Below are 26,873 nucleotides of genomic sequence, written 5' to 3' on the forward strand. Positions count from 1 at the left end.
ATATCCTGCCTTAATGGACTGTGGTAAAGAAGGTCTGGCAAATGTTAGGAGATATGTATTTGTTTTAGTTACAATTCCATCCTTTTTAATGGTGAAACGTTTCACTGCTGTAACCCCCTGATCTTCAAGCTCAGCTGCAATATCCTCTTCACTCATATCATACAGACAGCGTGCCCTGTCACGTATGATACCACGGCAAGAATTAAGAGTTTTGTGCACGGACACAGCAACCTCTATATTGGCAAATGTTTTAACAGACATAAGATTTAGAAATTGCTGTCTCCGTGCGCACTCAACTAGCAGTGAACCATTACGGAGACGGGTGACATTTTTCACCTCCCCACAGATCCCATAGATAGCTTTTGACACGGCAAATGGGTTGAGTTTGATAGGCATAAAATCAGTTGCTTCGATCACTAGATATCTAGCCCAGGAATCAGTAGTTGAATTACTGTCGGATGGACGATCTAGTTCGTCCAGACGTCGCTTTTTGTCATGTCGAGTTGAACCAGCTTGTTGGAAAGTCATGGCGAAAGGAAAATCATTCACCATCCCTGCTCCCCACCCACCGTGGAGTGTCAACAAGGACGGTGTCTATTAGCAACGGGTATCCAAGATGCTGACACCAGGGATACAGGGATGGTATACTCCAGCGAATATGACACGAATAGCTGTATTTGTCTACCAATTCAATGCCAGACTGGTTCGGCCCTAGACAAGAAATTAGAGACATACATCATTCGGAGGTCAACATCACTAGATTGGCCCATGAGCCACCGCCTTCTGGCATAGGACTCTAGGCAAATTATTATAGTATAGAGTATGATAATAACAAACGCTCATTGTCACAAATGTACAAACATGCACAATAATTGTTGAGGAAGTTTGTCCATGCACAGGGCATGGCGTGACCAGCCGATTGATAGAACCGGGCCAGTTCTACCACCCGTCTAGGTGAAGTCAGGGCCAAAGTGGTGTGTTGAGTAACAGGAACGTGGTTCGAGGCCCCCATTACCCTCAACCACCAGGATCCCTTCCTCCACCGACACAGGGACGCAACCCACGGCCAACGGATTGGTGGACCAAATATGCCCCCGGATCCACGCGGGGGGTTGGCGAGCACTTAGCGTTACCCAGCACCCACCACGAGGAGGTGGCTCGCCATGGGTGCCCCGTCGTAGAACAGACCTTCAGCAACTCATGCTAGTGAGTCTGCTTGTCGTAAGTGGTGACTAACGGGATCGGGTGGTCAGGCTCGCTGACATGTCCTCAGTTCCCAATTATATCAGATATGATTGTATACGAGATCGATGCTCATGGTGTTGATCACTGGGTTGTCTGGTCCAGACTCGATTATATACAGACCGCTGCCATAAAGTTGGTATATTGTTGAGTGCGGCTTAAAACTCACTCACTCGCCCATTGTATGCTGAGTCAAAAAAGACACTTCACAAAATGTAATTTTGAAAAATAATGAGTACCTTTTCTCTGATGATACATCTATGTATCCGAAATGGGATCCCTATCTTTCGACTCGTTAGCAAAACCCATTCAAACCCAGGGCTGAGATGTTTAGAGGTCGACAGACCATTCGAAAGCGGTTGCTGACTACCAGTCTCCATTCTCGACGTCCATATTGTGACATGTGAACTGATTGTGATACTGTCAATGTATCGAGTACATCACACCGATCTCAGCAATGAAAGAATAACAATTTAATCATCTTACCATCATTTGTTCTTTTATAGTGCTCTGAAGGAAGAATGTGAAGTTTCCTTTTGACTCAGTATATTACTTTAGCTTGAGTGAACTCAAATGCTCCCACTCCTCGTCAAGCCTTTACTACCCGTTAGCAAAACTAGTATTGATTTTCACATGGAGCACAGTTGGTGGGGTTTTATGACACATTATAAACCACTACAAGCCCTCCGATGTCAATATATGTGTACATAACTGCACTCGTCTGCAAGGTAAGAAATATGTGTTTCAATTTATCTCATTTCGTGAGTTCAGTGCGCATAACAAAGGTAGAGCTTCAAATACATTGGGCCTTTTCACAAAAGATCCGTACTGAAGTTATTCTTTTAGCTCAGCTATACAGAAAACACAACGTTAATATTTTGAACAGTATGTCGATCGTGTCTAACAAATCACAACATTGTCTTTATGTTTCCAAGACAAATAACTGCCTGAAGGTGGTGGAGTGGTCGAGTGGTTAAGGCTCGTTTAATTGAGCTCGTTTTCAATATGTGAAGTCCATTTCTGATGGTCCTATCACGATATTGCTAGAATTTTGCTAAGGGTTGCGCAAATCCATAGTCAGTCACTGCATAACAGAACATTTTAACTACACTACATTCTTGCTATATAACAGTACAATCTTATAAGATTACTTTATATTCCTATTACGAAACGTTACATTCTTATAAGATGATATTCCTTTCTTATTACATGACATTAAATTGCTAACCATTGTGTCGTTATTTCATAAGTGAGTGAGTGAGTGAGTTAGTATTTAACGTCACATCGGCAGTATTGCAGCCATATCGTGACGAGAACGATTAATTATAAAGATACAAATGAATTACTAGCACGGACATTGTAAAACCCTGTCAACGAAGGACAGTAAAACTGACTAGAATATCACAGAATAGAATATAAAACTAGTGAATAGATCTAAAACAATGTATCTATAGAGGACAGTACAATATAAAAATGAGCTATAGGTTGCCAACAACTGAAGGTAGATCACCATACTAAGGACCATGGGGACTTACAGTACATTTGCTTCCTTCATGCACCGTTATTTCATAACATTACATAACTTGCATAACTTAACATTCTACATTACATTCATGTTTCATCACATCTCATTGCATTACAACAATTCGTGTTACAGAAATTATCATTATACTACTAGTCTTAATACATTACGCAACAGAACATTCTTATTACATTATATTCATATTGCATAGCATTACATTCCAATCATGTGTCATTATTTCTTTATTACATAACCATTACTTTCCATACCATTGCATCGTTATTACATAACCTCATATTCTTATCTCATTGCAAAACATTCTTATCACATTCGTAGCACTGTTATTACACTGCATTCTTCTCCCATTACAAAACAGTACATTCCGAGAGAGTCTCGGAAGTCAAGCTCCTACACAGCATAGCATAACATTACACTCCTATTACATGACATTACATTGTATTCTTACTACATAACATTACATTTTTATTACTCTATTTATTTATATTACATTAATTCGTAGAACATAAATGTTAAATGACATGACAATGTTATTACATTAGTGTTAATACATGATATTGCCTCAGATTACATTATCACATTGCATTAAATAACGGGTGTCAGTTACTCCATCATCAGGTATGTGTGGTGGGACAAGTAGCAATTGTCGACTTAAAAAAAGAAATAAGTCTATCTCTTAGGAGATATCGTTTTTACAGTAGATGGTGCACAATGCCCTGGCAATGTTATGGTGTCATGAAGTTAATGACGTCACAATTATATGACATCGCTGCGCTGTGATTCTAAAAGGCAGTATTTTGTTCAGGGCCCCTATTCCCGAAAGGAAATGAAATGTCAATGTCAAGGCCGACTCAACAAGGGAAGTAACTTCTGTATATTTCCTGAATGAATTTTCACTTTGTGAGATGACGCATAAAGTTCAAGTCATGGTAATCATCATTAATAAAATCGAATGAAAATATTTTTTCTACGTCTTACTTCTCTTTTTGGCAGACTTTAAAAATCTGCCGACAAATGTTATGTCCTGGTGTAATAAATGAATTTGATGTGATGAAAATATGGAATATGTTAACATGTAAATAATACTTAGATCTGATAAAATATTTTAGATCTATTTTCGAGTACAAGTTCACTCTATTTGTCTGGATACAAGGTATGAATTTTGATTATTTATAACTATAATTAAATACAATTTCGGCATAGATCAAATAAGTCCACCAAAACCTTTTACTTCGATTTCTAGTCTCACCATTTGTCTATAAACGAGATCGTAGCTGCCCTTACATATGTGTTATTCATGCAATGAATTGTGGGTAATATTGAGGTGAACTTAATAAGGGTTTTTTTTCTGTCTCACCTACTGAAGTCCTCGCTGTCCTAGATAGGATCTGTTACTCAACTTAGGACAAGGATATGATCGTTTCGAGAATGGGTCTTATCTTAAGAGTAACTCCTGTCCTAACTAGTTAGGATCTGTCTTAGCTGGGACATTTTCGAGAATGGGCACCCAGAGTGATAGCAAATGTTTATTCGCTTCAGTGACTTCACTGATCCTTGATTGGCATTTTTAAATATGCATTTTTGTCTGGATTTCACCTAGTTTCATTCTTTCATACAACGTTTTGGGGCCTGTTTCGGTTCCTTAAAGAGACCCTAATAAACAGTGAACTGTGCCCATGATGGCACAATGCTATGATGACGCTATACATGTGGACGTCATAATACGTACAGCTAACAGGGCTAATATGAATAGATGTTATTATAAATATAAAACATATTATCTACTGCAATATTATTGGATTAAGTTAGACATCCAATTACCAACCCAGGTACATATTATAAATCCTTATTGATCCAGAATTGTATAGATACTTATTCATACATGTAACGACTGTAAAGTAATTACATGTGTATACATAGAAATTGTGTTTTAAACGTGGGTACAGTTTATTTTATGGAACAATAACGAGTCAGAGATAGTGTTGTCAGCATCATCAAGTAACTCCGCTCTGGCATGTTTTTCATCTTTGTCCAAGTAAAGTGTTCAGTAAACTTGAGGTTTTGCTGCAGCAAAACCGAGATTTGCTGCCGCAAGTAGTCAACAAGTGACCATTTCTGTTTGGTCCAAGTTGTTCTAGACCACTTTCTGTGCTTGCAATGTAGTCATCTGACTTGGCTGAAGCTGTTGCTGGGATAAATTTAAGTCCTTAAGACAACAAAGATTCGAGAGCAGCCCTTAAGAGTTGTTCTACTTTGGTTAACGACAGTTTTCTCCGTGTACTTATCAAGTTTGGATTTGGCACAAGTAGTTGATGTAACGTTCTGTTGTTTCAAATTGGTGGATCTGGATATATGGCTCTTCTTGATTTTGCCACACATGTATTGCGTCGTCATAGCTTTGAGATGTCATGGGAAGAGTTAAGTGTTTCTTACCTGATGATGGGACCAGAACAGGACCGGAAACGTTGTGTGAAAGAATAAAAAGAAGATGAAATCTAGAACATTCTTCATGTTTATTTTTGAATTGATGTTTGTCTCATGAAGATTTGTGTTTCGGACATTTTTGGAGACAGTTCATAGTGTTTCATGCTTCTTCCTTTCACCATAATCGGTTTTCTCCACTGAAAAGAAATAAACTCTGTAGGTACTTTGAATCAGTCAGAGCTTGACTTTTCAGGTGATGTTGCATTCCAGTTTTGTGATACAGTGATAGTTAAATACATCGCGAAGATGGCAGAGTATGGCAGAATGGATTGAAAGTGAGTATAATCATTACTGTAAGTATAATAGAATCTGGACCATACAATCCAGTGATCAACAATATGAGCATCGATCTGCGCAATTGGGAACTGGTGACATATGTCAACCAAGTCAGCGAACCTGACCACCCGATCCCGTTAGTCGCCTCTTACGACAATCAATAGACATGTAATAAATGATGCTACAATCATGTTAACGTATGTTTTGGTCCAGTAATATACATTTTCCTTCAAGGCCATTAATATTTGGTATCTCCATGAAGGCGTGGAATCTGACAATTGAAGGTAAACTGTAAAAGTAGCCTGAAATACATTCGGATCTGCATCGCTTATAAAACTTACATATTTTCAAGGTGATATTCACCTTTCTCCGCAGGTTGTAGTGACTGTGAAGCCGTAGCAGAAACATTCTCCTCTCATTACAAAGGACCTTATCTCTTCCTGATACACCTTGATGTCAGCCTATTTTCATCTAAACTTAGACATAACGAGACAAAAAGGAGAAAGTTGAAGGAAATCGAGAAGAAAGTATCAGCGTTAAGAAATACCTCAGGCGGCAAGATCCTTGTTCATCTGTATGGTCAAGATCCAGAAGACAGTTATCTTGGACACTTTGACAACTTTACTGACGCTTGCCTGAAGAATCTAATTCCAGACGGACAACTGTTCACGGATGTTTATAGACGTCAGTGGTTGCGGGATGACTTTCCTGGTTCCGAAAGTACACCTGTTCTTGTCCTCACTGTAAGCAAAGCACGAACTGTATGTACAGTACATTTTTACACGAAGGTACCATCAGATTGTATGATTGAAAATGTATCTACCATTGGTTTCGTCTCTCTCTTGACCAGAAAGGTGATCTCAAAAGCGACAGAGCCAACACTGAGAGGAATCCACAATTTTCAGAAACGACTCCATGAAAGCAGACACATTGAACTTAAAAGTGTTTTCACGAAGAAAGATCGAACTTTTCATAACATTTCCTCCTTTGTTGATTACATCTGGACTGATCTGAGATTCAGCGAAAATTTGTGTTCCATGTCAAAACTTGAAAGTGGGGGTTCTTTCTTCGTGGGAATTAACGAAAGGCTTGGAGGGGGAACATACGACTCACGGGAAATAAATCCAAACGGTTTTCCTTGCACCTGGAGCGTTGACGAGTTCGAGACGTCTTTAGGGGATAAACTACAGTGTGACGCATCATATCAACGACCAGACGGTGCTCTTACGCCTGTCCCCACCAGTTTTATTAAAGTTGCCCTTTACAACTCTCCTTTGCAGACTAGTCCTCAAAATTTTAAGATTTTAGAAATTGCAGTTGGGTATTCTCCGGGCATTGTATTCTATAACAGAAAAGGCCCTGAAACCTACACCATTGACAAGGAGGGAAACTTACGTAGAATGGAACATTGTGAATGGTTGGAGAGAATATATAACATTGTTGGTAACAAGCAGTAGAGGATTAAGAATCATGTCAGTCTACAGCAGCGACGAATCTTCATTTTCGAATCCTTCATCTTTCTCTGACCAAAGCTTCAAAGTCTTATTTGGCAGAACATCGCATCCTTCACCGGGTAAGCACAATTGCGTATGTTGTTAAAATATATCACACACTCCTCTCAAAAAATAATCAAAAGTAATATTTTTATTCATCTCGATAGCGATTTTTTCCGGCATGTTACTGAAAGGTAACATATTCAAAGAATACATAATGAGTGAGTTTAGTTTTACGCCGCACTCAGCAATATTCCAGCTATATTGGCGGCTGTTTATAAAAAGTCGAATCTGGACCAGACAATCCAGTGATCAACAACATGAGCATCGATCTGCGCAATTGGGAACCGATGACATGTGTCAACCAAGTCAGCGAGCCTGACTACCTGATCCCGTTAGTCGCCTCTTACGACAAGCATAGTCGCCTGTCACGCCTCTAATCTCATAAAATTTATAATATCACCCGAACACAACCACCCTCAGAAACATGCAAAGTACACACATGCAGTCTGATCGGTGAAAACATTCCTGTGATCATTCCCCTGTTATGACAAGAGGGTCCTAACCTCATTTTCACGGATGATAATTCCTGTCCATGGATGATAATGCCAGAGAAAGAGGTGTTAATGATGTTGTTTGGATCAACAACATCAAACATATGGATTGACATGCTTGGGACATCATTGGGAGTTATGGTCTCCATGTTCAGATTCTGGATGAACTTGAAGAAGCACCACAGAGAATGGCAGAACAGTCCACAGCAGCAACTTGAGAGGCTCATTTGGTCAATGAAAAGACACATGATGATCATACCCGTTACCGATCAGTGCTTCACTGTTCAAAACTGACATGACCCTTAATACTAAAAATTTGCCCCATCAATGCAGCACATCTGTACGACTGTTTCACGCGTGCATGCTTTTGGTGATTATTACAGTCCGTTTGACTCAAAAGCTTACCGATGAATTACAATCTGACATAAAATATTCAATGAAATGATCATCATCAAAACATCACACCAACTCTGTGAGACTTTTAGAGAATTTTTGTCGTAAAATGTTTATTTTTCATGACAGGATCTCTATCAGATTCTGAGACAAGTGACGAAGCGTGGAGGTCAACTTCATATCAGAGAATCACACATGACTTCCTTACAGGTACGCCTAGTACAATTCATACATTTGTTGTAGGATCAGTTGTCAATCATATTGTCAGGTTTTCAATCTTGGTTTCGAGTCAGTCACTCATGGTCATGCATATGGCTGCGACCTACATGAAAACACGGGATTGATGTTGCATTCTAGTTTTAACAGATGATTTAAGTTATTCCTCTTTCAAGATATAGCGAGCGAACAGGGGTATGTGGCAAATAGTACGAGTAATTTATGCATTTCAAGTCTCGTCTATAATTGTGTGTGAAAACTCAGGTTTTCTGCGCATTCTTATGTTGTTCAGTTATGTCAGTGTCACTGAACGTGCTGGAATGATAGTCAGTAGGGAAGGTAACCACCTGAATTTAATTCATGTAGTTTTTCTGCAATCAACATGGTGTTGGAGTAAAACAGGGAATGAATTGAACTATTATTGTATTTAACATGCATGTGATGATTACATATTCTGTCCATGGATTTTTACCATTTTATGGTAAAACAAATATTAATAAAGATATGATACGGTGTTCCACATTGGCCTGTTTTTGTTTCAGACACTGGAGAGTCAAAGGAGGGGCGTGTATCTAAAGTATTCAGTTGCAGCTTGATCCAGAAGGACATTTACGATGCAGGTTCGTATATCATATATTCTGTTCATGTGTGTGTGCCAAACGCCCTTCCAACCTTCACACACACACAAATTCACACACAAACGCACACAAACGCACACACACACACTTCTCCCTCAACGCAATGCTCATTTTTGCTTTCGTTTACCAAGCTGTACTTGTCATGACGGTCACAGTGGTACCATAGAGTGCTATATACTTTACCAAGCATGATCGGGTTAGCCGTATACTGTATATGGTATTTACTCCAATTCGAGTGGAAGGTTGCTGCTTCTGCAAGTAGAGAACTTAGTCATTACCATGATAGGTTAGTAAGTTATAACCACAGTATACCACTTCACTGATGTTGCAGGTAAAGTCGTCATCTATCCTAAATGTATGCACAGGATGTTGTCCAGTGACTACCCAAAGATTCTGTCTGCACTTGAAGAAACATATGGATTGGGAGCATTTATCTACGTTGGATCGTCTTTTCAGTGCCTGTTTCCACGAGATCCGCAAAACATATACAAAATTACGACAGAGTTGATATGTGACATGTGCATTTTCCCAAAGAATAAACCAGCTATTCTAATAACTGTTGCAAAGGACACAAAATTGATTTCCCATTTAAACAGTTACAATTTGCAAATGAAAAGTGTCTTGGAAGAATGGATAAGAGAAACGCTTGTTGAATTCAAAGCTTTGTCTGGAGTTGTAACTCCTGATGACTTTCAAATCAATGGAAACTTCAACCGCATAATTTCCCACACAGAGAAGCAGTCTCCGACAAAGGTTCTTCCCTTAACTTTGGGAACAATGATTCTGACTATGGAAACCTTTCTTCAGAAGCTGGCAACCTGTAGGTTCATTCAACGATTTTATGGAGTTTCCACGGAAACTATATACCTTGATCAAGAGTTATTTGAAGAATTAATTGAACTGATGGAAGAGAAAAATACCAAAACTGTGTATTCCAAATATCCAGACTATACACTGCTCCTGGCTTGTGAGCTAGGGTACAGGTTAGCTCTGATTGGTCACACATCGATCCATTCAAAATCAGAAGAAAAGAGAGAATTCGAACAACTAAGGTAAGAATTTGATTCATATATCGCCGTCTTAAACACGGGAATACGGAATCTACATCGGCACAATATGTACAATATAGTTCTTTGTTTCTTGTGTCAACTAGTTGGGTATGTTACTTGTAAGAATGGTAAATTAATTCTTGTAAAAAGAAATTTTAGGGCAAGAGGTAGATGATGGCACATCACTGCCGACAATGTCAGGCACTTCAATGTCAGGTTCTGAATTGAAAATTTGAAGGACTTAGTCATGTGACCACGCATGATCTTTAGGGTTGTCGAATCTGGAACACGTGAAACGTCTTTGCTTAGGTTCAGAATTGATAGTATTTCCCCCTGTTCAGGAAAAAAACCCTTGTATATAGCATCATTACAAACGTAAAAGTAGTTCAATATATAAATGATGTTAGCACTCGCAATGTACATTGCATAAGAATTGTAAATAACATGTCTGTGACTTTCATGGGTTATATGGGCCAGGAGCGGTGCTTATTTAGCTGTGTACATTGCTGGCAATATATCTGCAGATGCTTGTGTTGCTTGTGTTGCACGTACCCAAACCGACTTCCCTCTCATTACTTCCCTCTAGTGTCATAACTGAATAAAATTCAGCTGAAATGAGAGGAGTTAAAATGCAGTTTTCACCAGTGCAAGCTAAATAATAGACTGAAAAAAGCGTCACTTCCTTCTTGAACTTGGTAAACAGTGTAATTCAAACACATGTACATAACATAATAATTGTCGGAAAGATTTCAAGGCCATAGGAACTTGCGCTAAGAGATGAGCATGGTGGCTAATTAGGGTCATCGCTTTCTCGATGTGAATTTTGGAGGCGAGAAAGCGTTATCGCGAGATCAGAAAGCGATAACACGAGACGAGAAAGCGATAACATCAGACGAAAAAGTGATATTACGCGAGAAAGCGATAAAGCCAGAAAGTGATCGCGAGAAAGCGATATTATCCACAATTCAGTCCTTTCTGGGCATGAATGACTACAGACTGGAGCTCAATCACCAATCGTAGTTTCTCAATAGTATTTGGTGGTTTTTAGTAATGTTCTTGTCCATGAATGGCCTTGTTTGCCTTGACAGATGTCTAAGACAGATGTAGACTTTCATTTTAGTCTAGGAGGAGGCATCTGAAAAATATGATGACGTAGCCTCCCCAATACTGATTTGGTTTGACACTATTTTCCGTTAGTATGTTGTCTTGGGCTCATGAAAAGGCGTGTAATACTCTCAGATTGTGGTATCAGTTTTTTTGGGTTTTTTTCACGGGCCATTTTATGTGGTGGGGGTCAGTGAGCATTTTCATGACATTTATTTTGCTGCCCGACAACACGTCACAGTTAATCATGGATAGTTTTACTACTATCAAAGTGATCACTTTCATTTTTACATTTCTGTATTGCTAAAAGATGTAGAAACTATTTGACATATTTTTGTTTTTGAAAAGAAATAAAAATGGCCGCCATTTTGCCGCCATCTTGAATTGTCGTGTGGTGCCTTCTCGGCACTTAAATTTGCATAAAAATTAACACTGAATGTTTCCATTTACATCCAAAGTTGATACTTTTGATGATTGTTGACACTTGTCGCTTCTAGAGTGGTGGCTTGGGCACAAGACAAGTAATTTTGTACAGTCATATCGTGGTAATATAATGTTTTACAGCTTCTTCTTTGAGGCAGGGGATTTTACTGACTCTCCGACGTCGACTTTTCATGGAAATGTGTGGTGGTGATTTATTTATTGAAAGTTTACATTATTTTGCACCTAGAACCAGTTGTTTTTGTTTCCTGTTTAGTTCGAGAGTGACGGCATGTTATATGGAATTATTTCATATTACCCAGAATTCAAAATGGCTGCCAAAATGGCCGCCATTGTAGTTTTACCACTTATATATTACAGAGGACTAAGTTTGCACTGATGTGTAAACAAAAAATTCATTTGATGTCAAATGTTTTATACAGTATAGTTAAAGAGCTAAATTTCAACGGTATGCTTTGTGAAAGCTTCACTTGCCTAAAATAGTTGATGAAATAACATCACCCAAAGGGTTTGAAAACTATGCTTCAAGGCCGATAACTGCTTCTAAGCTCTGGTTGTACAGGACCGGGGAAGCAGGGGTACAGCTGCCCCCCTGTACTTTTTTAACAGGTTATTTTTATCCATAAACGTATTGATATAACACTCTTTTAATGTTGATAGTGAACCCTGTTGAAGCTATTCAAAGTGGTCTGTCAGATAAGTCTTAATCACTGTTGATGCATTAAGAAGCTTACAATTAACTCTCCTCTTTACTTTCTTTCACGTCATATATTACATCATGTCAGAATTGGTGTCATCTACAAGTCAAAGCTGTTGGGGCAACAATCACCTGCCATACAAAAAGAAATGTCTCTGTGCACAATAAATCAATTCATCTGCATTGACATAGATGTCTGTGCTGGCATACTGACTTTATTGCATTTACTCGATGTCATTTCAACCAATCCACGGGGAGACTAGAATCTCTCAGAAAAGGGATAAGCTGACCATCACAAATGCTTCAACCATGGTCAACGGGTCAACGGGTAAAGGGGTATGATTGGCTGCAGATACTGTTTCCAAACATGCACTTGGTAGTTTACTTGCTCAATGTGATATTTTAGACTGTGAGATGTTTGTGGGAGCTTTTCATTCAGTTTCATCTACAGACATCACTGGATTGTTTGGTACTCGTGCTATCGCTTTCTCGTCTCATGTTATCGTTTTCTCATCTCGTGTTACCGCTTTCTCGTCTTGGCGGGACTGTTCATGTGACCTTCTCTTTTAATGAGATGATCAGCCAACCGCCAACCTGTGGTACGCTGCCGATTGTGTTACACTTACTAATTAAGCCAATTGCCTACAATTTCCGTTTTCAGGAAAGCACACAACGTGTCCATATCAATCACTTATGAAAGGGGTATTGCTGGTGAGAACTTGGAAGAAGGTGATATGAGCTTGTCGTCATGGAAAGAAGGTGTGATTCTGTTTCGAGCGGGTAAGTTTTGTTCATTTTATAAAACTTTTATGCTGCTTAACAAAGAATTGTAAACTATACTCTGCAAAGAGAAAGAAATGCATAGTAGAAAAAATGCTTCTAATTTTCATGCAAAGTGAATACCACATTTGAAATTCTCATGACTGTACAGGCACTCTTGAGAGCAACCTTCTCGTGGCTGGTGCTGGGTATCGCAAATGGCCCTTGCCCCCATGTAGATCTGGGATCGATAGGACCACAGCGCTCTTTTGCTGGTTGTAAAAGACGACCAACGTCGGCAACATATTTGCCGTTGGTTGCGTCCCTGTGTCAGCAGAGAAAGGGACACTGGTGGTTGAGGATGACGAAACCAACATTAACGGACCTTCAGCCAACAAAACATTATGACTCTAGCCTTGCCTAGACATGTTGTAAAATAGGCCACCACACCGTCCTTCTTGATAGGGCATCACGTCACATCAGATTTCTTGCTATAGATGTTTGGGAGAGTTCCTAGACAGGTGTTCCTCAGTCATGTCACAGAGGCATCGATCTCTGTCATAGACAAAGCCTCTACAGAAGTTTGTGCACTTAGACAGCAACCTTGATATTAGAACCTTTAAGAATTGGTGTTTCCGAGCACATTCTATATGGAGTGAACCAGATCAGAGTTTTGTGACACTGGCAACTTCTCTACAGATACAAGCTCTCAAACAGCCTTGGAGATTGCAAAATGATTCATTTGTACAGGTTGCTTGTGACCAGTTTCAGTGATCAGGAACCATGGCCAGTAGTCAGGTCGGAAAAGTGTTCTCTTATAAGAAGAGGAATTGTCAGAATCCACGTGTCTTTGTCGTTTGTAATATTGTTCAACAGCCCCTCTAACCACCAAACACGGACGATCTTATACTGCAGCAAATCTCCATTCTTCAAGGACTGAGGATAAGAGGGTGTTATACTCCAGCAAGGTTGTCTACCAGATCAAATGTCAGGATGGTTCGCCCCATGACAATCAGTTAGGGACGAACAGAAATCAGAGGTCAGCATCATCAGATTGACCAATGAGCCTCCACCTTCTGTGAATAGAAGTGAAGTGCACAAACTGCGATGGTTACCACATGGCCTCTTCCAAGTTTTTTTCCAATGTAGCAATGGGAATCAAATGGAGATCCAACAGATCAAACACATAGAAACTCCCGTTCATGAAACTAAGAAGATGGTTGTATGTTTAATCCCTTCAGCCATCTCTTTCTCTTGTAATGTCTCGCGGCCTTTTATCACCACTGAACTATTCTGTGTAAGATCGATCTTGCATGTCAACACTGTTATTGATCCAAGATTTTAAACCTCCACGTTTTGTCTCCAAGAAACGTACCTAACAATGACTGGAATATCACTTGGTACAGTTCCTACTACTCCTTTTCTCCTCACAGTGTAAAAGATGCACTTCTATCCTGGTGAGGCAGCTATCCTCCATAGCCCACTTAACACAAACAAAGAATCTGTTGCTTCCACATGACTCTGAACATAGGATTTTATATTCACTCTGAACATAGGATTTTATATTCACTCTATCTTCCTCATAATCAACCTCTGCCTATCAGATTTTCAGAACTTGTATGATCAACTCCTGAAGCCCTGCATAATCATGGGCAACTTCAACGGCCACAACCCTCTATGGGGGAGTACTGACACAAACAACAAAGGAAAGTTCTTTGAAGATTTTCTCTCAGATAATGGATCTGTGCATAGTCCATTATCTGAGAGAAAATCTTCAAAGAGACGAGAAGGAGCTATATATTCCAGCTCAACGCCGGCTGAAGAAAGAAATGGTTTAATTCTTAAACCAAGAGGTGGAACAAGAGAAGATTTCTTTTTGTATAAATCCTCATAGAGAGAACTGAAAGTACAGTCATATGCAGGGTTTGACTCACTGGAATAAAATTTTGTTACATACTGCAAAGATAGTTTTATACGTCCCTGCCCAACAGATGGCTCATCAGCATCAACGTACAGGCTGTCAACAGGTGAAGTTCGAAAGGAGCCAAGACAAAGTCTTGGACCTTGATGGTGAACAGAATCTAAAAGTTTCAGGATGCTTTTACGGGCTCAACCATATACAATGGAGGCATAATCAAGTTTTGACCGGATCAGTAATAGATAAAGCTGCAGGAGGATAGCTTGATCCCCTCCCCACTTAGAATTTGAAACGACTTTCAAGAAGTCAAGTACCTTCAGGCATTTAGTTTTGAGGGATTCGATGTATAGTAGAAACGTGAAATGCCAGTCAAAAATTATTCCCAAGAACTTTGCCTCCTTTACAACTTCTATGGGAGATCCATTTAGAAACAGTTCAAGTGTGTGAATGAGTGAGTGAGTTCATATTTAACGTCACATCGGCAATATCTCAGCCATATCGTGACGTGAACGTTTAATACTGAAATGAAAAACATGTATTGTATAAAAACCTGTCAAAAAGGGACAGTAAAACAACTAGACTATCACAAGTATGATTAAAACTAGTGTGGAAAGTTAAAAATAATATCACTATTCGGACAATACAACATAAGATCAGGCTATAGATTGCCAAGAAACAGTTCAGGATCTTTATGTGGTTTATTTTTTTTCTACAAAAGTGTATAGTTAGTTTTGGATTTAGAAAATTTAGAGCCGTTTTCAAGAAACCATTTATTTATTTTATTTAAACACAGCTGCAGTTGCCGTTCAGTAGTATGCATAGTTTTCCCACGACAAGAAATATTAAAATAATCCACAAATAATGATCCATCAATTGAATCGTTTTGTAACACTACACTGCTTCTTAAGTCAGGTTTCCACAAACGACGGACTTCAGGGGGTGTTTCTTTCAAGAGCAACAACTTTTATTAGTTACATGAGATATATAAACAGTATGTACAACAAGTTACCAGTCCATATGGTCAAGGTACTGGTCAGGCCGGCGAACCGACCTGTACGTCTTGTTAGGACGGCAGAGAAGCTCAGTTCTACCGCCCCTCACCCAGGGAGGGTTTTTATATACAGTTCTCTGTCGTTGGGTCACATGCTGACCCGCGGTCATTAAAATCACCAGTGTCAACCTGTCCATCATGATGGTTGGTGATGGCAATAACTACACTGTAATGAGTTGTTGATACCTTGTGAATTTTGTACACATACACTCATTTGTGGCCACAATTGGCCCTTTGCAGACGCCCTGACAAGCACATGTCTTATTATCTTGTTGGGCTTCGAGCCTTTCTGACTTTAACCACTGGCCGACTCGTGTGACCAGCTCCATTAGTGAATAATAACTTGTTGGACTTCAAACTTTCTGACTTTAACCACTGGCCGACTCGTGTGACCAGCTCCATTAGTGAATAATATACATGGGGTAGGCTTAACTTTGTTACAGTTTAAAACTTTTGGCAAACTATTTATCTTGATACTAAAAAGCGTTACAGACAAAATACTGCCTTGTGGAACACCCTGATCCTGACTGTAATGTTCAGACAGGGTACAACCCACTCGGACTTGAAATTGTCTGCCACTTAAAAAGTTTGCTATGAATTCAGGCAAACGACCTCGCAAACCGAAATCATGTAAAGCTCTCAAAATGCCATATTTCCAGCTTGTGTCATATGCTTTTTCCAGATCAAAAAAGATGGACAAGGCATGTTGTTTATTAATAGCATCGGGAACGTCAATAAAACGTTCGGGTTTACGTTTTTCAGAACACAGTGTTTCATATAAAGCCCAGTTAGCCTTTTCAAAATTCCGCCTTGAGGATGGAGAAACATCGGATGGAGTTACAGGTTTTAATATAGTAGGAAAATGATCACTTCCACAGAGGTCATCTTGGACTGACCATTCGAATTCATTAAGTAGTTCTGAATTTGTCAGTGACAAGTCGAGAGCAGAATAAGTCCCTGGTCCAGGGTGTAAATATGTGTTGAAACCATCATTATAAATACATAAATCATTGTCAGAACAAAAGTCCTCCAACAATTTACCTTTAGTGTTTGTATTTACACTACCTCAGAGTGGGTTGTGCCCATTTAAATCTCCCATTATAATACAGGGCTTCGGGAGCTGATCATATAGAGCTTGAAGATCGGTTTTGAGAAAAGCCGAAGATGGTGAAATATAAAGAGAGCATAGTGTAAACGCTACATGTAAAGTAATTCTCACTGCAACAGCCTGCATATTAGGATCAAGTGAAACAGGGCTTTGAATAACGTTTTGTTTGACTAGAATGGATGATCCGCCAGTGGCCCGATCACCCAGAGGTGAAAAACAATGATATGCATTAAAATGACGAGGGTGAATTATATCTGTTTGTTTTAAATATGTCTCTTGGAGACATATCACTGAAGGTGTAAAATCGTGGACTAATAGCTGTAATTCATATAAATTAGTCCTCAGTCCTCTACAGTTCCACTGTACAATATTATTGGAATAAACTACCTTTTGGGGGGATTTATTGGGGATCTACCCCGCACTCTTTTGGAGGGCGACAAGCTATGTGCCCTAGAATGGGCGTTTTCAGAAACGTCCATATCTTCAAGAGACCCATATTTATTAAACAGTTGAATTTTATTTTGTGACCCCTAAGGAGCTGTGCCACTTTGTTGGTTTGAAGCATCACACTTAGTTTTGGGTTTAGCTTTAACACTTTGTTGTCTATCAGCTGTTGAATGAGACTCAGAGCGTGACTGTGAAGATGACTTATGATCAGAGGACTTTGATGTAGTAGGAAGTGATTCCGCAGTTTGGGATGATATAGCAGGGTATAAAACCTGTGGGGAGTCGGAACTGACCCAAGTCAAGTTAGTTTGGCATCCTGTGGATGATTTTGATATTTTAGACCTGGATTCAGATGATGATTTTTCTACTGTAGCATAACTTTCTAGAAGGTCAGATCTCTTCACCAGTTTCTTTGCCTCAGAGAAAGAGATATTTTGGGTGAACTTTATTTTGTTAATCGCCATTTGCTCTTTCCATATTGGACATTGTTTTGACGAAGATGAATGGTCGCCTGAGCATTTTATATAATCACTGTCACAATCTTCTGTTATGTGTGTCTTCTCACCACAGTGAGCACACACAACAGACAATGTGCAGGTAGATACACCGTGTCCATATTTCTGGCATTTAAAACACCTGAGCGGGTTGGGGATGTAGGTTTCAACTTGGATATTGCAGTAACCCGCCTTTACCGATTTGGGACATTCGGCGATGAAAACGAAAACCGATAGGTATTCGTTTGGAATGTTTCATTGTTTTTCCGGGTGGAAAAGTGCTTCACATACAGCACGCCTTGATCCTTCATTTCGCATGCTATATCAAGTTCGGACATGTCAGCAAACCGATCAAGATCTGTGACGATCTCTGACGATACCTTTACTTGTGTTCAAGGTCTTGTGAGCAGAGACCGTGACCGGAATGCCCACAAAAGATTCAATGCTCATCAGATTGCTTGCTTGCTGTTTCTTGCCACACTCAATTAGCAGTGCACCCGAACGTAAGCGTCTAATGTTCTTAACATCCCCACCAATACCTTCAATGCCCTTAGATACTGCGAAAGGGTTCAACTTCAATGGTGTCTTGTCAGTAGTCTCAATAACGAGGAAACGTGGCCAATACTCAATCGATAGAGACGGTCTATGAGAAGTATCAACGGGATCAATTTCAAGTGGACGTTTGGTTTTTTGGAGGGTATTTCATAAGCCATGATTGGTGTCATATGGTTCATCATCCGAGCTCCCCCCTCACCACGGAGTATCACAAGGACAATACTAAAGCAAGTGGGCCTCCAGCTTGTAGCACCAAGGATACCCGGATGATATACTCCAGTAGAAGAATTATAAATAATTAAACTACCAGATTGGCCCATGAGCCATCGCCTTCTGGCATAAAACTCTAGGCAAAGTTCATATTAGAATTCACAATCAAAAACTAAAAGATCACAAGTAGTGCCCAAACCGAAATTCAAAACAATTCCAAATCAAATTTGTGCAATGACACATATACAGTCCATGCACAGGGCTTGGCATGACCAGCCGATTGGTTGAATCGGGCCCATTCAACCACCCGTCTAGGTGAAGTAAGGGCCAAAGTGGTGTGTTGGGCAATGGAACGCAGTTAAAAGTCCAAATGCCCTCAACCACCAGGATCCCGTCCTCCACCGAAACGGGACGCAACCCACGGCAAACAGGTTGCCCAATTTAGTCGCCTCTTACAACAAGCAATGGGGTGCTGTGGACACATTCTGCCCCAGGTCCACGCGGGAGAAGAGCACTTAGCGTTACCCAGCACCCACCACGAGGAGATGGCTCTTCGTGGGTGCCTCCAGCAGAAAAATTTAAAGATTAATTATTCCACCAGATTGGCCCATGAGCCACCGCCTTCTGGGATACGACTCTAGGCAATAATAAACAGTAACGTTTTCAAATTCTGTTTCGAAATTCGCCAAGGCTAGAAAATATAAACATACAATTCTCAAATTTTTGTGCAACACTACAGAGTTGTAACACAGGGCTTGACGTGACCAGCCAATTGATCGAATCGGGCCGATTATACCACCCGTCTAGGTGAAGAAAGGGCCAAAGTGGTGTGTTGGGCAATGGAACGCAGTTAAAAGCCCCAATGTCTCCTGAACAGTTCCTGGAAATAACGTCATTTTCACTGCTGAAGGCTATCTTCATAGCTTTGACCTATATTAAGCAGACCCATTCCAGAAACCCTTTTGCAGATTCATTAACTTCAAGTCATCCTAGACATTTTACAGTTTTGTAACGGCCTTTCTCCTCGCCAATATGTTGATTGCTGGGTCGGCATAGCATGTAACACAAAAGCTGATGCTGAAGCTGAAGCAACTCTTCATAAGCTTATCCCATATACTCGGGACCGTAAGGGAATAAAGTGGGACACGCGAGTGGAAAGAAATAAACTTCATGAACTGAAACCAACAATTGGCTGTACCTACTTTGGGTTGTTAGTCAAGACCTGATGAGGCTTTACGACGATGTATTGGCAACAGTCAATTTACTCATGACTATCTGCTGAAAATGGATGTAGATGGACCTCTTTTGTGGGTCTTTTGCGATGAAGTGTTTATCATTACGTATATACTGCTTGACTGCATGAACGTTTTGGACTTGTATGAATTCAGACTAGATTGATCCCGTCACTGTATGACCGAAATAATGCCCATGTGACATAAGATACAATAGACGCTCATGACAGTTCGTAATATTGTGATGTTGAAATTATATACACACCCACAACCATATCGGCCATATCGGCTCATTCAACACAACATAGTATCTTGTACATTATGGAACAGGACGATCGTGCCCAGTAATGTCGGGACCATTTGGCAACCGTCAGTAGATTGAAACCACGAGGCATCAACTCTACCTGTAACCTGCGTAATTGTCCGCAACCAATTCGACACTTTCCGTTCATTTCCGTGACGTCACAGGAATGACTAGCAAATTTGCACATTGTGCAACAATGTGGACGTATCTCAGTTGGTTAGCTGTCGGGCTAACAATCCGATGGTAGCGGGTTCGCGTCCGACGGGCTCTCATAAAATGTTTGCCTGTCTCACTGACATGTGACCTAGGGCTGGGAACGTCCTCACGAGAAATTGTGGTGCTGAATTGTAAATGTGCTCCTATATATGTATGTGTGTGTGTACTTGTGTGTTTATGTCTCTCTCTCTCTCTCTCTCTCTATATATATATATATATATATATATACGAGGTGTGACTGACATGTACCAATGTGCTTCAACTGACTGGCATCTTTTTGTACAGAGTCAGCAGAGATTGCAGCTGCTCGAAGAGCGTTGGCATCGGGTGTTCTTAAGCGCAGTGTGCAGGATGTGCAGGATGAAGAAAGTCGCAAAAAGTTGATGGACCTCGCTTGTTTGCACATTAGAAGGGCAGAGGAACAATTAGAGAACACACTTCGTCACGCTGACTCTACACACCCGAAATCAGTTCTGGAATCATTCAATATGTATTCACGAGATGAGATGCAGTTCTATCCTGTGGGGAGTAAGTATATGTTTACAACTTTTAATCAATTCCTCATTTAAAGACTGTGAAATATTTAGGCTTTTTATCATATTTTTAGAGACTGTGAAATATTTAAGCTTTTTATCATATTTTTTAAAGATACTTGACGATTTTTGCCGCATTAAGCATATCTGTTAGTAGATAAATGCTATAGTGAATAACTTTTGATTTCTGTGAGTAATACCGATGTGACTGCTCATAGTTCTTTACACATTTCACATTGTGACCCAAACCACTATTGCAGCTGATGCAGTGTGTATGTCGCCGACACCAGAGAGTCGCAGGTGAGTATTCATTATACTGTACTAATGTTACCATGACAATAACTCATGTTAACCTAGTTCCATGGAGCTAGTTGCCTTCAGCAACCCATGCTTGCCATAAAAGGCGACTGAGCTTGTCGTAAGAGGCGACTAACGGGATCGGGTGGTCAGATTCGCTGACTTGGTTGACACATGTCATCGGTTCCCAATTGCGCAGATCGATGCTCATGTTGTTGATCACTGGATTGTCTGGTCCAGACTCGATTATTTACAGACCGCCGCCATATAGCTGTAATATTGCTGAGTACGGCGTAAAACTAAACTCACTCACTCACTCACCATGGAGCAAGCCCAATTTGACATTCACGTGTTAAACCTATTTGTACACATCGATAATCTGGCAGAGACATTTACTTTTTGTAACGGTGTTAGGTTACTTTCCACAAGACTCCAAAACTCCGAGTACAATCGTTTTCTAATTGGGTCTGATGCGTTATGATTGTTCTACCACTGTGAATTTTAATTTCTTGAATTATAATTTAGAAACAACAAAGCTGTCTATATTCTGTATCATTGTGACAAGACACAATACCATCTTACCTGTCAAGGGCGTAAGGTAGCTATCAGAACACCCACCTGGGCATGCAAATATGCATGGTGTCTGATGGGTGTTCTGATTAATACTTGTAGTTTTTTGTTAAAGTGACCGAACACAGTCACGAAAGGTTTTCCTGCAGACTATATTTTTTGTAGGGTAACACTCAATACCCAAGACAGACAACATTACTGTGAGTGAACTGAACAGGACAATAAGTGCAGCTAAATTGAAATACATTAACTTGCATGATATATACTGAGTCAAAACGTCACATTCTTTCTTTAGGGTACTATAAAAGAACAAGAGCTGGTAAGATGGTTATTTTTTTATTATTTAATTGCTGAGATCTGTGTGATGTATTAGATACACTGACAGTGCCACAATTCCATTAGGTTACACCGCCGTTCAAAAACATGGGTATACAGAATGTCAAGTCACAAGAAAAATACGAAATTTCTCAGTTCAGTATTGTGTATGGCATCCTCGGGCATTCACCACTGCCAAACACCGTCTCCTCATCGAGAGCCTGATGCTTGTGAATTCTGCGCCATTGCTCTTGCAAGGCAGCGCCAAGTTCCAATAAACTCTGAGGCTGGTTCCTAAGACCACGAAGCCTTCTCCCAAGTGCATCCCAAACTTGGTCTCTTGGATTAAGGTCAGGGGACCTCGATGGCCAGTCAGTGACGTTGATTCCAGCGTTGTGAAGGAAAGTCGCGGTATGTGGCCGAGCATTATCATGCTGGAACTGTAGACCTGGGCCATGAGCCGCTATGAAAGGAACGAGTTCAGGGTGAGCACCTGGTCGCGGTAAGCAGCAGCTGTGAGGTTTCCACGGATGACCAGAAGCCGGAACGGTTGTTCCCACAGAAGGCACCCAACACCATGCAACTTCCGCCCCCGAATCTGTGCTGTAAACATTGGGCATACCGTTCACGACGTCGTCTCAAGACTCTATGCCTGCCATCCGTGAATCTGAGGGTAAACCTGCATTCGTCGCTAAAGACGACTCGATTCCAGTCTCTCTGGGTCCATTGGAGGTGACGTTGGGCCTACAGCAGACGTTCACGTTGATGAATGGAGAATGGCAGCCCGCAACCGATTTCGAATGGTCTATGAGGACAGTCGACCTCCAAACATCTCAGCCCTGGTTCCGGTAGCTGAAAGAAATCGGTCACATAGGTGACGTAGGACGATTTGACGGTCTTCTTATCGTGACGTCACACGTGGGCGACCCGATCTTGGGCGATCAGAAGTGGCAAGTCATACACAGTACGACGGCTGCATCCTGTTCTTTCGACGTCAATAACAGATCTTCCCGCTTGCAACATGCCATCAATTCTTGAGGCCCATGCAAACACGTGCAAATGACGAAAACTGCGATGCGAAGATCACATAATTGACTGCACGTGCAAAACCTGATTTGGCACTAACGTCATTTGCACGACGGATGGATGGATGGATTTGAGTGGGTTTTGGTAACGTTTTTCTAGAGTCGAAAGATAGGGGTCCTATTTCGGATACATAAATGTATCATCAAAGAAACATTATTCATTGTTTTTAAAAATTACATTTTGTGAAGTTTCTGTTTTGACTCAGTATAATTTTGCCTGTTCGTATACCTAAAAAAAGACAAATATATAATATCCAAACAGTTCATACGTGTTTGTGTATGTAAGTCACATTTTATTCGAAGGTTTTTTAATGTGTCATTTTAATGCATAGCCAATTGACTACAATCGGCAATGGCTGAAGATGTAATCCAGCTAGGGTCCATGCAGGTAGCAACGGTACTGTCCATAGTCCATAGTATGGCGATGTACCTTCAGTTGTTGGCGATATATAGCCTTTTCAATGTCTTTCACAGTTAGATCGAATATATTTTAGATTTCATACTAGATTTACAGGTTTTATAATTTGCCTTGATTTATTATGCAAGCATGACTTGTTTTTAGTCACGGTATAGCTCACATATTACCGATGTGACTTTAAATGTTTACTCACCCACTCACTCACTTTAGTGTTCATATGACTCATTACATGGATCACAGTCAACTATTACTGAGTATCATATTTGTGTTCCAGCTTCAAAGACAGGACAGTACAAGGGGATCTAGATTCCGAGTCTTACATATCAGAATCATGCACTCTCATTGACACAGCAGAAGCGGGAATGTGTGGAGAATATCCTCTTGGACATTTGGGTCACATGGCACCTTCACAGATCACAGAGAAGGACGAGACAACGTCCATTACATCTGCTGGACTTGACAGACCAACCATTAGTCATCCAGGAGATACACTGCATAATATAAACACAGTCGACTGGAGCGCAAGAAAAAGGGTAAAAGATCAATCTCACCTGTTTACATGGCTGGGCCTGACAGAAACAAACATAGAAAGAAACAAACTAGGGAATATGTCGTATATATCAACAGAAGAGCTACTACCATATAGGAAGGAGCCATCCTGTCGAAACATAAACAGTCCTGCAGATTCAGAAGGCCCACATCAAAGAAAAAAACCATTCGTAAAGCAAAACAAAAAACTTACGCCTCAGCAAAGATGTACACAGTCAGCCACAGACGCAAGTGAAGAAAGGCTCAGTCCCTCTCATCAACTCAGGGACCGTGCCAGTACTTCATATATCCCAAACCAAGATACACCTACAGAAGACACAAGCACAAACTCAAGTGAAGAAAGGCCCAGTCCCTTTTACCATCACAAGGAACCTACCAATACTTCATATATCCCTAACCAAGATACACCAACAGAAGACAAAAGCACAAACGGAAGCGAAGAAAGGCCCAGTCCCTTTTACCATCACAGGGAACCTACCAATACTTCATATATACCTAACCAAGATACACCAACAGAAGACAAAAGCACAAACGCAAGCGAAGAAAGGCCCAGTCCCTTTTACCATCACAGGGAACCTACCAATACTTCATATATACCTAACCAAGATACACTAACAGAAGACAAAAGCCCAAACGCAAGCGAAGAAAGGCCCAGTCCCTTTTACCATCACAGGGAACCTACCAATACTTCATATATCCCTAACCAAGATACATCAACAGAAGACACAAGCACAAACGCAAGTGAAGAAAGGCTCAGTCCATTTTACCATCATGGGGAACCTGCCAATACTTCATATATCCCCAACCAAAATACACCAACAGAAGACACAAGCACAAACGCAAGTGAAGAAAGGTTCATTCCCTATCACCAACTCAGGGACCGTGCCAGGACTTCATATATCCCTAACCAAGATACACCAACAGAAGACAAAAGCACAAACGCAAGTGAAGAAAGGCTCAGTCCCTTTTACCATCACAGGGAACCTACCAATACTTCATATATACCTAACCAAGATACATCAACAGAAGACAAAAGCAGAAACGCAAGTGAAGAAAGGCTCAGTCCCTTTTACCATCACAGGGAACCTACCAATACTTCATATATACCTAACCAAGATACATCAACAGGAGACACAAGCACAAACGCAAGCGAAGAAAGGCCCAGTCCCTTTTACCATCACAGGGAACCTACCAATACTTCATATATACCTAACCAAGATACACCAACAGAAGACAAAAGCACAAACACAAGTGAAGAAAGGCCCAGTCCCTTTTACCCTCACAGGGAACCTACCAATACTTCATATATACCTAACCAAGATACACCAACAGAAGACAAAAGCACAAACGCAAGTGAAGAAAGGCCCAGTCCCTTTTACCATCACAGGGAACCTACCAATACTTCATATATACCTAACCAAGATACATCAACAGGAGACACAAGCACAAACACAAGTGAAGAAAGGCCCAGTCCCTTTTACCAATTCAGGGACCCTGCCAGCACTTCATGCACTTCACATATCCCTAACCAAGATACACCAACAGACGACACAAGCACAAATGCAACTGAAGAAAGGCTCAGTCCCTTTTACCATCACGGGGACCCTGCCAATACTTCATATATCCCCAACCAAGATACACCAACAGAAGATACAAGCACAAACGCAATTGAACAAAGGTCCAGTCCCTCTAACCAACACAGGGACCCTGCCACCACTTCATGCACTTCACATATCCCTAAAGAAGATACATCAACAGAAGACACAAGCACAGACACATGTGAAGAAAGGCCCAGTCCCCCTAACCAACACAGGGAACCTGTCGGTACTTCATATATACCTAACCAAGATACATCAACAGGAGAGACAAGCTCAAACGCAAGCGAAGAAAGGCTCAGTCCCTCTCATCAAGTCCGAGACCTCACTAGTACTTCATATATCCCAAACCAAGATACACTAACAGAAGACAAAAGCACAAACGCAAGTGAAGAAGGGCTCGCTTCATTTTACCATCATGGGGAACCTACCAATACTTCATATATCCCCAACCAAAATACACCAACAGAAGACACAAGCGCAAACGCAAGTGAAGAAAGGTTTAGTCAGTCTCACCAACTCAGGGACCGCGCCAGTACTTCATATATCCCTAACCAAGATACACCAACAGAAGACAAAAGCACAAACGCAAGTGAAGAAAGGCTCAGCCCTTTTTACCATCACAGGGAACCTACCAATACTTCATATATACCTAACCAAGATACATCAACAGGAGAGACAAGCACAAACGCAAGTGAGGAAAGGCTCAGTTCCTCTCACCATCACAGGGACCCTGCCAGTGCATCACATGTCCCTAACCAAGATACTTCGACAAGAGACAAAAGCATCCCGAAACACAACCGAAGTGCTGGGAATGAATCACATATAAAACCAAAACGAGGCCAACCGTTCCATACGTTTGTGGGCGAGTCACACCCCACAGACCAAGGTGAACCCAAACCAATGGAAGACAACACCATGAACAATCCCAGATTAGACGCCCTCATTGCCATACCCAAAGGTGTTGTTAAACGAAGGAGTGTAGCTTTTGAATGACCTCATCCCCCTTTGTCGTCGTCGACAAAGAAGAATATCATGGCAACAAAAGCAGACAGTGCTAGTCTGTGCTCTGTCTCCACTGATATTATAC

General features: G+C 40.7%; 1 protein-coding gene across 1 annotated transcript; it reads left to right on the forward strand.

Annotated features, from left to right (window-relative positions):
- The first annotated feature begins 899 nt into the window (after positions 1–899).
- On the forward strand, positions 900–26,779 carry LOC137259617 (uncharacterized). The gene is made up of 11 exons (XM_067797232.1): positions 900–1,206; positions 5,460–5,541; positions 5,918–7,115; positions 8,112–8,192; positions 8,741–8,818; positions 9,168–9,888; positions 12,789–12,907; positions 20,707–20,949; positions 21,215–21,254; positions 23,914–25,439; positions 26,667–26,779. The coding sequence occupies exons 3-11, from the start codon at positions 7,013–7,015 to the stop codon at positions 26,777–26,779; spliced, it is 3,024 nt and encodes a 1,007-aa protein (XP_067653333.1). The 5' UTR covers positions 900–1,206; positions 5,460–5,541; positions 5,918–7,012.
- The last annotated feature ends 94 nt before the right edge of the window (positions 26,780–26,873 follow it).

This window comes from Haliotis asinina, chromosome 13 (assembly GCF_037392515.1).
Source record: "Haliotis asinina isolate JCU_RB_2024 chromosome 13, JCU_Hal_asi_v2, whole genome shotgun sequence".
NCBI lineage: Eukaryota > Metazoa > Mollusca > Gastropoda > Lepetellida > Haliotidae > Haliotis > Haliotis asinina.